The 13,793-nt window shown below is 42.2% G+C and overlaps 1 protein-coding gene across 1 annotated transcript; it reads right to left on the reverse strand.

The window, feature by feature from the left end:
* Nucleotides 1-8,921: 8,921 nt before the first annotated feature.
* Pnrc1 (proline rich nuclear receptor coactivator 1) lies at nt 8,922-12,251 on the reverse strand. The gene is made up of 2 exons (XM_004860221.3): nt 11,772-12,251; nt 8,922-9,996 (listed from the first exon to the last, which is right to left on the reverse strand). Exons 1-2 carry the CDS (start codon nt 12,249-12,251, stop codon nt 9,553-9,555), a joined length of 924 nt encoding a protein of 307 aa, XP_004860278.1. The 3' UTR covers nt 8,922-9,552.
* Nucleotides 12,252-13,793: the final 1,542 nt, after the last annotated feature.

Raw genomic sequence — 13,793 nt, forward strand, 5'->3', positions numbered from 1 at the left:
GTACACAATTCAAGGCTAAGACAAAACTATCACAAGTTTGAACCCAGCCTAGGAAACCTGGTGACTTAGCAAGAACTTGACTCAAAATTTTAAAAAGAACTGGAAATACAGCTCAGTTCAAAGGCCTTAGGTCCAGTACTCAGTCCTAGGGAAGAAAAAAAGCCTTAGTACATTTGAAAAATAGTACATTTTGTATAAAATCATATTTTTACCATTATTTCTATATGCCAGTTTTCATCTGTTTATTCTTTTTAGAGCTCTCTCAGTATTTTAAATTATATAGAATGCCTTATTTCTGAGAATAGTACCTTTTATTAAGAAACTCAGAAGTCTTCAAAAAATAATTTTACAGTATCAGAATTTTACATTATACTGCTTTCATTTTTTAAAACCAAATTTAACACTGTCAATATACTTACTGCTTTTATAATTGTTGTGATTAAGAATTTCTTTTAAAAATGTATTTGTAGGGCCGGGGATTTAGCTCAGTGGCACCACGCCTGTCTTGAAAGTTCGAGGTCCTGAGTTCAATCCCTGACACCAAAAAAAAAAAATGTATTTGTAGCCAAATGTGGTGGCAAATGCCTATAATCCTAGCATTTGGGAGGCTGAGGCAGATGGATCACTTTGAGTGCAAAGCCAGCCTAAACTACATAGTGAAATCCTGTCTCAAAAATTTTTTTTTTCATAGTTTCTTTTTCTTTTCTTTTTTTTTTTTTGGTTTTGGTTTTTTTTTGTGGTACCAGGGATTGAACTTGGAACCTTATGGTTTCGAGGCAGGTGGCAGAACCACTGAGCTAAATCCCCGGCCTTTATTTTTCATATTTACAGTGTTCTACTTGTGTACCTTACTGAATTATATTACTAAAACTTAAAAGTTACCAACCCATATACTTCATATTTATAAAATGCTTAAGAAATATTTTATATCTTTAGTATATAGGAGTCATTGTTCCTTCTATTTCTTTTGAATACAAATTTTGCTTTTCTTTGCATGTTAGAATGTGCAAGATAACATTACAAAAATAACTTATTTGCCAGTAATATTTGGACAAGTACCATAAATTCATATATATTGTACTTAGATGTCCCTATTTAATCAGCAAAACTCATTTTAAAACTACAACCCTTAAGTGTTCATTTATAAAATTATGTAGCACTATTGAAAATTTAAAGGGGACTCTGAAGAACTAGTAAGACAAATACAAGTAAATGGATTCACACATATACTATATTCAGTAGCTCAGTGATAGAACACTTGCCTGGCATGCATGATGAGGCCCTGGGTTTGTTTTTGCTCTGCATTCACAAATCGTTATGTTAGTAAAAAGTTAAGGCAGTATTCCTGAACATAGGTAATGCCTCCATTTAACTTTGACTTGGTTTCCCATGGTAATCTCAAGGGTGGTCAAGAGGATACTATTTGGTTTGATGGAAAAGCTGGAATAATAGCTCAAACTATTTGAGCATTTACTATGTACTTGAAACTGCTCTATAAGTTTCAAGTAATTCATCTGTCTAATCTTTACAACCACCTTATAAGATAAATAACTGCAAATAAGGAAACTTTTGATGCAAAGGGTTAAATCACAACCATTTTAACTGGGATGCTAGGAAATAACTGGGCTCAAGTCTTCCTGACACTATGTTTTTTGAAACAGCAAAGTCTTTGAGAGATAGATGGTTAATATAATATTTAGGGAGAAATGAGAACATAGAATTAGGAAAAGAAATGCTTGTAGGCTTCAGTAAAAAATGTTTCTGTGACTGGATGAAAAGTGATTTGCTGGATATCCTGGAAAATTGTCTTCAGGGAATATCTTTATTGTGAGGTTTACTTTGTCATAGAATTGTTTCTTGGGGCATTTAAGAGAGATACTTAGGATAAGATTGTCTGTTAATAAAACAAATGTGTTTTGATTTGGTTTGGTTTTGTGAGACAGGGTCTTGATATGTAGTTCAGGCTGGCCTCGAATTCATATTGATCTTCCTGCCTCAGTCTCCCAAGTGCTCAGTTTATAGGCATGTGACAACACACCTGGAAATAAAGCAAATGTTTTTGCTTTAGCATCTATAATCAATTCCTTTGAAGAGAACACATGTACTTAGCTACTTCCCAGGTTTAGTACAGTGGTATACCTATCACTGTTCAAAATAACAGAGGATAGCTTAAGGGCAAAGAAAGTTAAATATGACCAATGCAGCTGCTTGTTTTCTTTTTCCCTGCAAGTAATGCCCAATAATTTTTGTATAGCAGCCAATATTTTATAGCTGCTAAAAGATAATGAACTTGTTGGAAATTTTATTTGGAACCTAGGACTTAATTTTGCACCACCGGGTTAATTTCTTTTTCAAATAAAATTAATTAATTTCAAGACTTTATTATTTGGGGTTTTGTTACTTTTGAGACAGGGTTTTGCTATATAGTCTAGGCTAGCCTTGAACTCACTGACTAGGCTAGGCTGGCTTGGACTCAGTCCTACTGCCTCAGCATCCCATGTGCTGGAATTACATGTGTGCACCACTACACTGGGCTAAGACTTTTTTTGTTTTTGTTTTTTTGAGACAGGGTCTCATGATGTAGTTCAAGCTGTTCTTGAACTATGTGGCCCAAGCTGGCCTCAAACTTATGGTGATCCTCCTGCCTCAGCCTCCCAAGTCCTGGGATTACAGGCATGCATCAACATGCCCGGCTAGGACTTTTTATTTGTAATGCTTGAGATATAAATTTGTTGTTGTTTTATGACAGGGACTCTATATGTAGCCCATTTGGTCTCAAACCAATCCTCATGCCTCAGCTTTGAGTACTAAGATCACAGTCCTTGCCACCAGGCCCAGCTGAAATATAAGACAAATTATTGTATTACAAATAATCACTGCCGTTATGCCAGGCGTGGCAGTGCATTCTTGTAATTGCAGCACTCTGGGAGGCTGAGGCAGGAGGACTGCATGTTTGTGCTAACCTGGGCAACTCAGCAACTTTGCAAGACTGTGTCTCAAAATAAATAAAAGGGCTGGGGATGTAGCTCAGTGCAAAGGCTGTGGGTTCAATCCCCAGCACCACACATATACACAAATTAATGCCTGTATTCTGATCCCACTGCCAGAGACAAAATTAGTTTAAAATGAAGTATTAAGAAATACTTTTATAATCCTTAAAATTATAATTTCTCACAAGATGCCATGGTGTATGCTTATATTCTCAGCTACTCCAGAGGGCGAGGTAGCATCAAAACCTTAGTCTAGCTTGAGCAATTTAGACCTTATCTCACATTTAAAAGGGTCTGGGAATGTATGCACATCAGTGGCAGAATGCTTGCCTAGCATCTGTGAGTCACTGGATTCAATCCTCAATACCATGCGTGGTTGTGGAGGTGGTGGTGGTAGTGGTGGGGGTGTTCAAGGTCTAAGACTGAGGGGGAGCAGGAAAAAATGTTTATAAAGCACAAACACAACTGGGTCAAATATATTTTTCAAAATATAACAGTCCCTGTTGGGAGTGTTAGATAAACATTTCAGGTTGATTCAGCGTCTGTCTAGTTGAAATAGCACAATAACTAGAACAAGCTGGGCAAGGTGGCACCTACCTGTAATCCCAGCACTCAGGAAGTTTAGGCAATGAGATTTGAGGCCAGCCTGGACTATCTGGCAACACTATCAACCAAAAAAAGGGGCCAGGGATTTAGCTCAGTGGTGCCATGCCTGCCGCACAAGTGCAAGGTCTCAAGTGCGATCCCACGTACCCCCCCCCATGACAAATGCTGTCTTTAGTGATAGCATGTGAAGAAAAGCTGAATTAAAAAATACAAATATAAGCCAAGAACAGTGGCCAATGTCTGTAATCCCAGCTACTCAGGTTGAGGCAGGAAAATTCCAAGTTCAAGACTATTTTGGGAAATTTAGTGAGTCACTGTCTCAAAATTTAAAAAGGCTAGGGATATACTTCTGAGCAGAGTACGTACTTCCCTAACATGCATGGAGCCCTGGCTTCAACCTCTAGTATTACAAATTAAGCAGATTATCATACCCCAACAGCAATGGTTTCTAAAACACGGTATTTTTTATTTTGTTTTGGGAAAAGAGTTGTATGACTGCTCAGCTAGATGTGGTAGTGTATGCCTGTAATACCAGCATTCTGGGAGATTGAGAGGAGGATCGGATGAGTTCCAGCCCAGCCTGGGCAATTTAGCAAGATTCTTTCTCAAAATAAAAATGGATGCAGTTCTGTGGTAGAGCACTTACCTAGTATGTGTGAGACCCTGAGTTCAATCCCCAACACCACATAAATAAATGAACAAGTGAATAAATAAATACTGTAATAACAAAAAGGGCTGGGGAATGTACCTCAGTCCAAAAGTCCTGGGTTCAATCTCCAGTACCTGTTTGGAGATCTTACCCTGTTAAGCAACTTTGAGATCAATTTAAATCAAACATTTGTATGCTGGAAATAAAAAGTCATCAAGCCGGCCCGGATTTAGCGAAGTGGCACCGAGCCTGCCTCGAAAGTGCAAGGTTCTGAGTTCAATCCCCTGTACTGGGAAAAAAAAAAGTCATCATCAAAATATTTTGGTACCGGGTACTGAACTCGGGTCCTTGCGCTTGTGAGGCAGGGGGCAGAACCACTGAACTAAATCCCCGGCCCCAAAATATTTACAGAAGGAAAAATGGGCTTTTTGGGGGGTTGAGGCAGGGTCTCACTATGTAGTTCAGGCTAGCCTCAAACTCACTATGCACCCCAGGCTGGCCTCAAACTCAGGGCGATCCTTCTGCCTCAGCCTCCCAAGTGCTGGGATTACAGGCGTGCACCACCATGCCTGGCTAAAAAGGCTTTTGATACTTTTTAAAAGCCTGAAAATGAACTGAAAAAGGAGAGGAAGAACTCAGCTTGTTACTTAAACTTGAAAATAGCCAGGCATGGTGGTTAATAGTAGCACTCAGGAAGATGTGACAGGAGGACCAGGAGTTCCAGGTTGTAGTACATAAAACTTGTCAAAAAAAAGAAATACCTTTTGCCTGCCATCCCCTTCCCCAAGATTTTAGACTTCTATCAACATATTTGTTTTTGGTTTTTTGGGGGTTTTTTTGGTACTGGGGATCGAACTCAGGTCCTTGCGCTTGCACAGCAGGCGGTGAAACCACTGAGCTAAATCCTTGGCCCATCCCCTATTTGAGTTGAGAGGAAATACATTCTAATTCAACAACTAATTGGCAATTGTAGATGTAACTAAGTCCATATAAGACAGAGGATGAGGTCAGTAGTAAGTGCTAGGCCTTGAAAGAAAATGGAGAGGTTATGGAAAGAAACTATTTTTGGCTCCATTTTTATGTTGTAATTATTGCTTCTGTACACTCATTAAAGGAGTACCTCTACCTGTGACCTATTCTGTTGTACCTTTCCAGAGATGCCCTACAAGGTCCTCAAAGTTCAACAAGCCAAATGAAAATTACTTTCCTCTGTAATTCCAGTCCCCCGGCCCGGTGCCCTAATTGCTTGCTTTGTCCTCCCAGTCAATTAATTTAAAAGCCTTCTTGCCGGGAATGTAGCTCAGCGGCACCATCCCTGCCTGAAAGTGCAAGGTGCTGAGTTTGATACCTGGTACCAAAAAAAAAGAGCCACCTTTTCCTGTCCTTCATACAGATGCTCAACTATACTTCCAAAATATCCCCTCAAAATGTCTATTCCCTCTGACAATGTCAAACGGCACTTTTCCTCTTTTGAGCTACTATAATATGCTCATGTGCTGTTTCAGGTATTCTCTTTCCAAACTGTTCTTCATATTTTAAACAATTTTTCAAGTATTCATTCTCTTTAGCATGACCGTTAAGGTCTTTAATGTTCTTACAATATACCTTTCAAATATATTGAATCTTTCAAATATATTGAATCCATATATTGAAATATATTGAACCACCTCTCAAACTGTACATTCTACATGTCTTTACACCCGTGGCCTCCAACTGGCAGCGATTCTCCTGCCTCAGCCTTCCAAGTACTGGGATTCCAGGCTGCACCACCATGCCCAGCTGCTCACTTTTGTCTTCTACTGCTGTGTATTAAACACTCGACTTTTTTTTTAGGGCCCAACTCTATGCTTCCCCCAACCCCTCCCAGCACTGTGGATTGAACCTAGGGCCTTCACACTGAGTTTACATCCCCCACCCTTTTAAAAAGTTTTTGATACAAGGTGTTGCTCAGTTGCCCAAAGTTGGGCTTGAACTTCAGCTCTTCCTACCTCAGCTTTCCAGAATGCTGGGGTTATAGACATGTACCAGCACACCTGGCTCATGTGGCTTCCAAATGATAGTTTTAAGTACCAGGCAAAAGAAACTGCTGCTGGGTGCAGTGGTTCAGGATGCCTGTAATCTCAGCTACTAAGCTACTGCAAATTCAAACCCAGCTAGAGGTACACAGTGTGACCTGGCCAAAAAAAAAAAAAAAAAAGATTGGGGGGTATAGAGCATTTGCTAGCATGCGGGAGGCCCTGGGTTCAATCCTGTTTCCAGGAGAAAGAAGTATACAAACCATTTTCCCAAGCACAGAATCACTGGATTTTCACATTAGTATACTAGGCTAGCTTTACATTAATATTTACACTGACATAGGGAAAGGGCTGATTATATTGTACTATGCCCAAAACCTGAATGCTGGACCTAAGGAAATGATTAGCTTATGAATCACATTAACCACTGTAAAATCTGTATTATTGTTAAAATTTGAAAAGAACGTTTCCTGTTAACCTTTAATTTGATATTTTGCTGGCTTTTCTCCACCAATAAAAACACTAGCAAAATACTTAGCACAAAGATTAATGCAAATAAAAGCAGCACCTTCCATGTCACGATCACTGGTGAGTTGGACAAAGTCAGTATCAAAGTGTAAACTTATCTCAAAACTTCAGTGTAAAATACTAATCACATACTGGTATTCTGTTCTCTAGTTAAGTGCCAATGATGCAACAATTTCTTCTTCACACTTATAAAGCTTTTATCCCTTCGCAATTAACGAGCCCCTCTTACCAAACTACTAGTTTAAATGCAGGTCTGAAGCTGGTGACTACTGCAGAACACATTGTTTGCTTATATACCCACAAAACAGACACTGGAGGAAATGTATTGAGATTCCAATGAGAAAAATAAAACGTGGCTGAACAATGGGCATTTTAGTAAGACAACAGTTATTCAACTTTTAAATTCACTAATAACTTTTCCTTGAATAGGTATCATCTATAGTATATATTCAACCAATTTTGTTCAATCTAAGACCTATTGAATACTTTATAATATAGTCTATTTCACTGTTACTCTGAAAATTTTTAACATTTCTTTCAGTATTAACTCTTAAAGCTCTTCGAAAATCTTAATTACAAGGTTGAGAGTTCACCTACATTTCCATATTAAAGTACCACTTCTTCTACATTTACAAAAAGCAAGCTGTGTGTGTAAATACTGAAGCTAAATTTCTCTACATATGAAAATAAGACTTTATAGCCAGCAATAATGAGTGCAAGGTTTGATACACACATGCACACACAGTAGCACACCTCTGACTTTATCAGGCAACAGTTAACATGTTATACCCTCTTGGCACTGCTTATTAAGTCAATAGTGATTGTAAAGTTAGCTTCTAACAGTACTCACTTTCAAACAGCTAGGAAATTGTTTTCCTTTCCCTCGTCTATGACCAAAAGATACAAACTCTCTAAAACTAAGCTCCAGGTAACAGCTTTCTCATCTCCCACCTTTCAGCATTTATACTCTTAATATCATTTTTCCTTTTTGTATGTCTAAACACTAGCCTATTACTCAGAAAAACTGTGATAAACTTTAGCTTTGTATAACATAAAGCCCACACTAATTTTAATAACTTCTCAGCTGGAGAGACACACATACATACACACTACTGAGAACAATGTTTGAATGTCTGTACTTTCACAAAGTACAACTACATAAACTGCCATATATATCTTCAAGTAAGCTATAGAATCCAAAATCTGCTTCTAGTATCCTAACATTATGCTTGTGTTGGTTCATAACAAAAAAATCAAGCTGGGTGTGCACCTGTAGTAATCTCAGCTACCTGGGAGGCAAAGGCATGATCCTAAGTTTGATGCCAGCCTGGGCAACCTGGAGGCTCAAGGTTTGCAGATGTAGCTCAGTGGGTGAGTACTTGCCTAAAATGTTAAGTTGTGGATTCAATTTCCAGTACCATAGTAAAAAGCAAAAAAACCCCCATCAATGCAAGCTTAATAAACCAAATGTCCTTTCTTTCGAGATATGGTCTTATCATATAGTTCAGGCTGGCCACAAACCTCCACTGGATCGTCCTGTCTTCAGCCTCCTGAGTACTGGAATTACAGGTGTACACCACCATGCCCAGCTTAAGTGTCATTTTCTTTCACTGAAAAATTTATGTAAGTCAAATAGTACTTTATAAATGGTTCACATATAAAAATATTTTCTACTCAGAAGGCTGAGGTGGGAGGATCTCTAATTGGGAGGTCAGTCTGGACAAAATTTTAAGTTATAAACTAAGGAGCCTTACTTTTATCTATACTCATTTCCATTTGTGATGGAGGATTCTTTCTCTCAGCAGCCAAACTAAGTTATTCAATCTTCTAGCTGGGCAAGGTGGTGCACACCTGTAATCCCACCACTTGGAAGGCTAAGGCAGGAGGGTCACTGCCAGTTTGAGGCCAGCCTGGGCTCCACAGTAAGTTCAAGGCCAGCTGGAACTACAGAAGAACCTGTCTCCAAAAAATAAAAAAACAAAAGTTATCTGAATCTTCTAAATTTCGCAGGATGGTATCAGCATAAAGTCAAAGACAAAGCCAATGAAATGTAAAGTTAAAATCCAATCATACAAAATCATCTCTTGGTCACATTCAAACAAGAAACATTCATACACAAAGAATCAAGACTAGTTAAAAGGGGAGAGGGCCAAATTATTATTTAAAATTTGATTACAACCAATTCTGTTGGCATTAAAATTAGAGGCATTTTCAATTTGAATAATGGCTATATACCAAAACCCACAAATTAAGTTTGGTAAAAATGAGAGTAAGAATTTTCCAATAACAGATTAGAAGGCAGAAATCAATTTAGAGAAACACAGACAAACCCCATGTTTACAATGATTGTGCCACAGATTTGAACTTCAGTAGTGCATTAGTAAATTGTTCACATTTAGATCTTCACTTTGAGAGTTAACAGCTGTTTCTTGAAAAAAATCTTAGTACCTTGTGCAAATAAATCAGTCTTCCATGTGCCTTGGCACAGTTAAAATTTGTCCACTATATATACAAAACACCTACCATGTTGGCAGGGCAAAATACATACTTTCATAACAAAACTATAATGTACCTCTCAAATATGAACAATATACACATAATACATGTTATACAGTATTTACAAAATATAAAATATAATACAAGCTGTTTGTATTCTAAGCTCATCTTTTGCACTCAAATGGTACAAGGCAAATTTCCATTTCTGTATCAATTTTAAAGAGTCCAGGGATTTGGGAAAACCTATGTTTTACATACATACTGAAATCTAAGTTTGAACTTTTAGGAGCGTTTTTAAGTGTACTGCCATTAGCTCCCTATTTTGGATGGAATTTTCAACACTGCTTCCCATCCAGTGACTAGGAGGCTTTGGAAGAACACTAGGAGAAGGCGGATCACTGAACTTTGCCCCAGCATAATTTTCCTTTTGGCTCACTTCAGTTAGAAATGCTGATTTCTTCAAATGCATATTTTTAATGTTTTCAGTATTTTTAAAAGGCTTTTTTTCCTGCTTCTGAATTCTATCAGGCGAAACAGAATCCTGCCAAAAGTTATTCTCATTCCTTTTTGCAGAGGTCATCTTGGTTAGTGGCAAGTTATATTTGCTTTTCTGTCTGTTTATCTTTGGTTGTTCACACAAGGGTATACCATGAACGAGCTGGCCGTGGGGAAGGGCAATTTTCTCCGATTTTCCCATCTTTGATTTTAAAACCTACAAAGAAAAGGAACACAACAGTGAATATAATTTCGACATAAAAATCAGCAATAAACCTCATACCATATATTACACATATTTTCTTTTTAAAAGTTCAGGTTAACTTATTGCTAGATGTCCAAATATGTGTACCTCTTATACCAGTACACAACATGAACTGGTTCTACAAAAAAACCAACTAACCCAATTCATCTTCTACAACTGTAAGGAAAGGTAAAGAAGCTCTTCCAAATAAATACTTTATAAGAAACATTTCCTATCTATTCCTTACCTTCTGGTTTAAAAGTTGCTTCAACTTGTTTCACCAACTGCCCTTTCCCGAAGGTGCAATCAGATGGGAAAGTGAAGATAATCAACCCTGGCCTTTTCGACACTAGAAATGCGAATGGCTCAGTAGGACACAAAAAAATTAAGCGTTCCAAGTTAACAAGGGCCACTGCTAGCAGAACTTTTCCCGTTTTAAGATATTCTAAATGCATGTTACTGTCCAGGAAAACAAGTACAGAAAGTTCTTTTAGATTATTACTAACATTTCAATAATCGGATTTTCTCCCAAGGGCTCGGCTTGATAAACCGCTCTTTATTCAGTCCAGTATTATTTCACAAGACAGTAACCTTTCATGTCATTACAAAAACAGAGTAAGTCACTAAAATTAAGTCAATAAACGTTTTAGCCAGGCGTGATGGCACAGGCCTGATCCCAGCACTGTGAGAGGTGGAAACAGGGTGGCAAATTCGAGCCCAGCCTAGGCAATTCAGAGACTTAGCGAGACTTTGTCTCAATAAAAAAATGGGCTGGAGATGAGGCTCTGCGCGAAGGCCCTGAGTTCAATCCCCGTTACTGCCTTAACCCTGTTGGAATTTTCACCCATTTTATCCAAATTCAATAACACCTCAACTGGCCAGCGAAACATTTCAACGTTGACTTTTCTTGCTGAGACTTATTCTGGACACAATAAAACCACAGGCCGTTTAAAACGCGCAGTCCCGTACACTGGGAACTGCTAAACACATACAGTTCACCTGAGACTTGGCACACAAAATCCACAGCTTCAAAGAGGCAAAAAACCTAAAGCCTCTGCTGTCAACTTTGCAATTTCAAACTCCCACTAAGTAGGTCAGGCCCGGGGCGTCCAGAGCCTCGCTGCACTGGGCGCCCCACACAGGGCACCTGACGTCTCGGCCAAAACTCAGCCACACCAAGTTGAGCCATTGGCGGTCCCCCAAGTCCCACGCCCCAAGCACGGAGTCAGGCCCACTTTGCGCGTGCCTCTGTGACAAGGCACACGAGGAGCTCGACGGCCTGGGGAGTCCCCCGCCCCTACCCCTTCTCCTGCCCCTTCCCCTTCCCAGGCCCTCCGCGCCGCCTTCATGAGCGCAGCGGCACCCGGCACGTAGCGCGCGCTGACGTCAGACTCCCGCGGGCACCAGCTCTTCCCCACACGGCGCGCGCCCGTTAGGCCGAAACCCCCTGAAACGCCGCCAGCTTGCTAAATCGGGTCTGTTGCTGGGGCCCAGCCGCTCCTCTCATTGGCCGGCTCCCGGGAGCCAATAGGCAGAGCCAGCGCATGCCTCCCCTTCCCCCTGCAAGAGCCAGCGAGCGGGCGTCACAGAAACTTCCCTCCCGAGTAAACAGCCGCCCCTTGCCCCGCCCCCACTCTGCCAGCCCCGGGCCAGGCCCAGCTCCGCGGCCCCCACGCGGCTCCCACCTCCTTTCTGAGCGGGGCTTGGCCGGGCGCCGCGCATCGCAGCGGCTCGGGTACCAGACTTACTTCCTCAGTTGGGGCTGCGGCCGCTGGGCCCGGGGCCGAGGCGGCGGCCTGACCAGGGACCTCTTGCGCTCCGCCTGGGCCGGTCCCCGAGCCCCGGCCGCCCTCCAGGTTCGGCCGGTGCTGCTGATACTGGTGGAAACGACTGGGCAGCTGCCCTGCCGGGCTGGCTCGAACCTTCTTCTTCCGCCGCTTCTTCGGTGCTGCCCGCGGGGCGCCTCCCGCCACGGCTGGGCTGCAGTGGGGCAGAGCTGCTGGTGGGGCGCGAGGCTGGGGGGCCAGGCAGGGCCCGTCTCCCCCCAAGAAGTGAGGGAGGAATAGAGTCGGGGGCAGCGCCCGGGGGTCCGGGATCCGGGGTACAGGCGGCGGAGCCGTAGTCACCATCGGGAGGGCCCCGAAGTAACCACGGGCAGAAAAGCCAAGCGGCGCAAGACGGCCACTCAAGACGAGCGGCTCCCGCTGCGGGACAGACACGACAGTCATAGCGCTAGGAGTCGGGAGGCTCGGCAGGAAGAAGAGGAGGAAGTGAAGCCCGTGATCACCGGGCGGCGGCGGTTGCTGCTGAGAGCCACGGAGGAGCGCGGAACATGACCCGGGCGGAGGCAGCGCAGCAACAAATAGCCCCGATCTGGCTTCTGAGTGTTGTTATCAGAGGCTCCGCCCCAAGCCCGCCCTCCTCCCTGCGGAAGCCCAATCCGAGTGCAACGAGGAAGGCCACGCCCCTCGGGCTCCACCTCCACGGACTCGAGCAGAGAGACACAAACAAGCAGCTTGCTGCAGCCTGGCACAAAGAGCCCGTAATGCGCAGGCGCTACCAACCAGCTCTTTCGGGAAGAGTCGGTCCCGCGAACAATGAAGTTCGGCTTAGGCCCCGCCTACCCTGCTCCCACCTCGCCCGGACTCGGCCCTTGCCTGGGCCAAGCTTCAACGGAGAAGCCTCGGTGGGGGAAGGTAGGAGAGGCCGGAGGAGGAATTTGGGAGCATCAAGGCCAAGGATGCCTGCTCAGCTACTGACCTTGAGGAAGTATCCGCTTTAACTCCAGCAAGGAAAACAAAAAAAGATTTTAAAAAGTTGTAAGAATGTCTTCCCTAGCAGTCGTGATCAGTCTATGTTTGAGTACTGGATATAAATACGATATATTTTTAGTGAAGTGTGCCCCCCTTTTTTTTCATTTACTCGGTTCAGCGACGCTGTTTACTAGCTCTAGTGATCGGAGTAAGAACTAAACAAGGACTATTAATGATTGAACTGGCAGCTTAATATACAGAAAGTTCTCAATGGAGAACTTATCCATAACAGGCATTAGGATTATTACCGCCTTCGTGCTTAAAGGATTGAGAACTAGGATCTCACAGCCGGCGCAACTTGAGGCAGCAAATGCTTTCCTTGCAAAGGGAGAAAGTGAAACTGCTCTGAAACATTTAATTTATTAGCGAGCCCTGGGTTGATAGAATTCCCTCATCTTCCCGAACTGCTCTCACCAAACACTTGTGGCCATCTATCAAACACTTGTTCCAGGAACTGTTCTTTAATGTAGATTATTTTATCTCTCATAATAACCCTAACGATAGGTGCAGAACATTAAATCCCTTTTACAAGAAAGAAACTAGAGACTCACTGAGGCTAAAGAACTTGTCAAAGATCATGCAGTAATTTAGCAACTGAATCTACACGTGGTCTGGAAGAACAAAGTTTAACATTAGCCATACTACCTGCCACATTAGATTGTCAGTTTTTATTTTTTTGTATTTTGCCAGAATAATCTTCCACTTCTCAGAACTTATAACCACTGTTTTACAGCTTTGTAGTGGTGATGAGTTGGTATTTAAAAACGTATTGTAGACGTCCTACTGAGGTCGCGAGTCGCGTGGAACACGCCGAATCAGCCCGCGCCCCGGCAGCAATCCACTGGACAACCCCCCTCCCCCAGCTCCTCTGTACAGGCACCTGGTTCCACATTACAAAGACGCAGAGGACACGGTACCACCAGACCATGGTACTGAGTCCCACCGCTCCTGGCCCAG

The sequence above is a fragment of the Heterocephalus glaber genome, unplaced genomic scaffold, assembly GCF_053883595.1.
Source record: "Heterocephalus glaber isolate CG9 unplaced genomic scaffold, H.glaber_assembly_v1.0 deba00001523, whole genome shotgun sequence".
NCBI lineage: Eukaryota > Metazoa > Chordata > Mammalia > Rodentia > Bathyergidae > Heterocephalus > Heterocephalus glaber.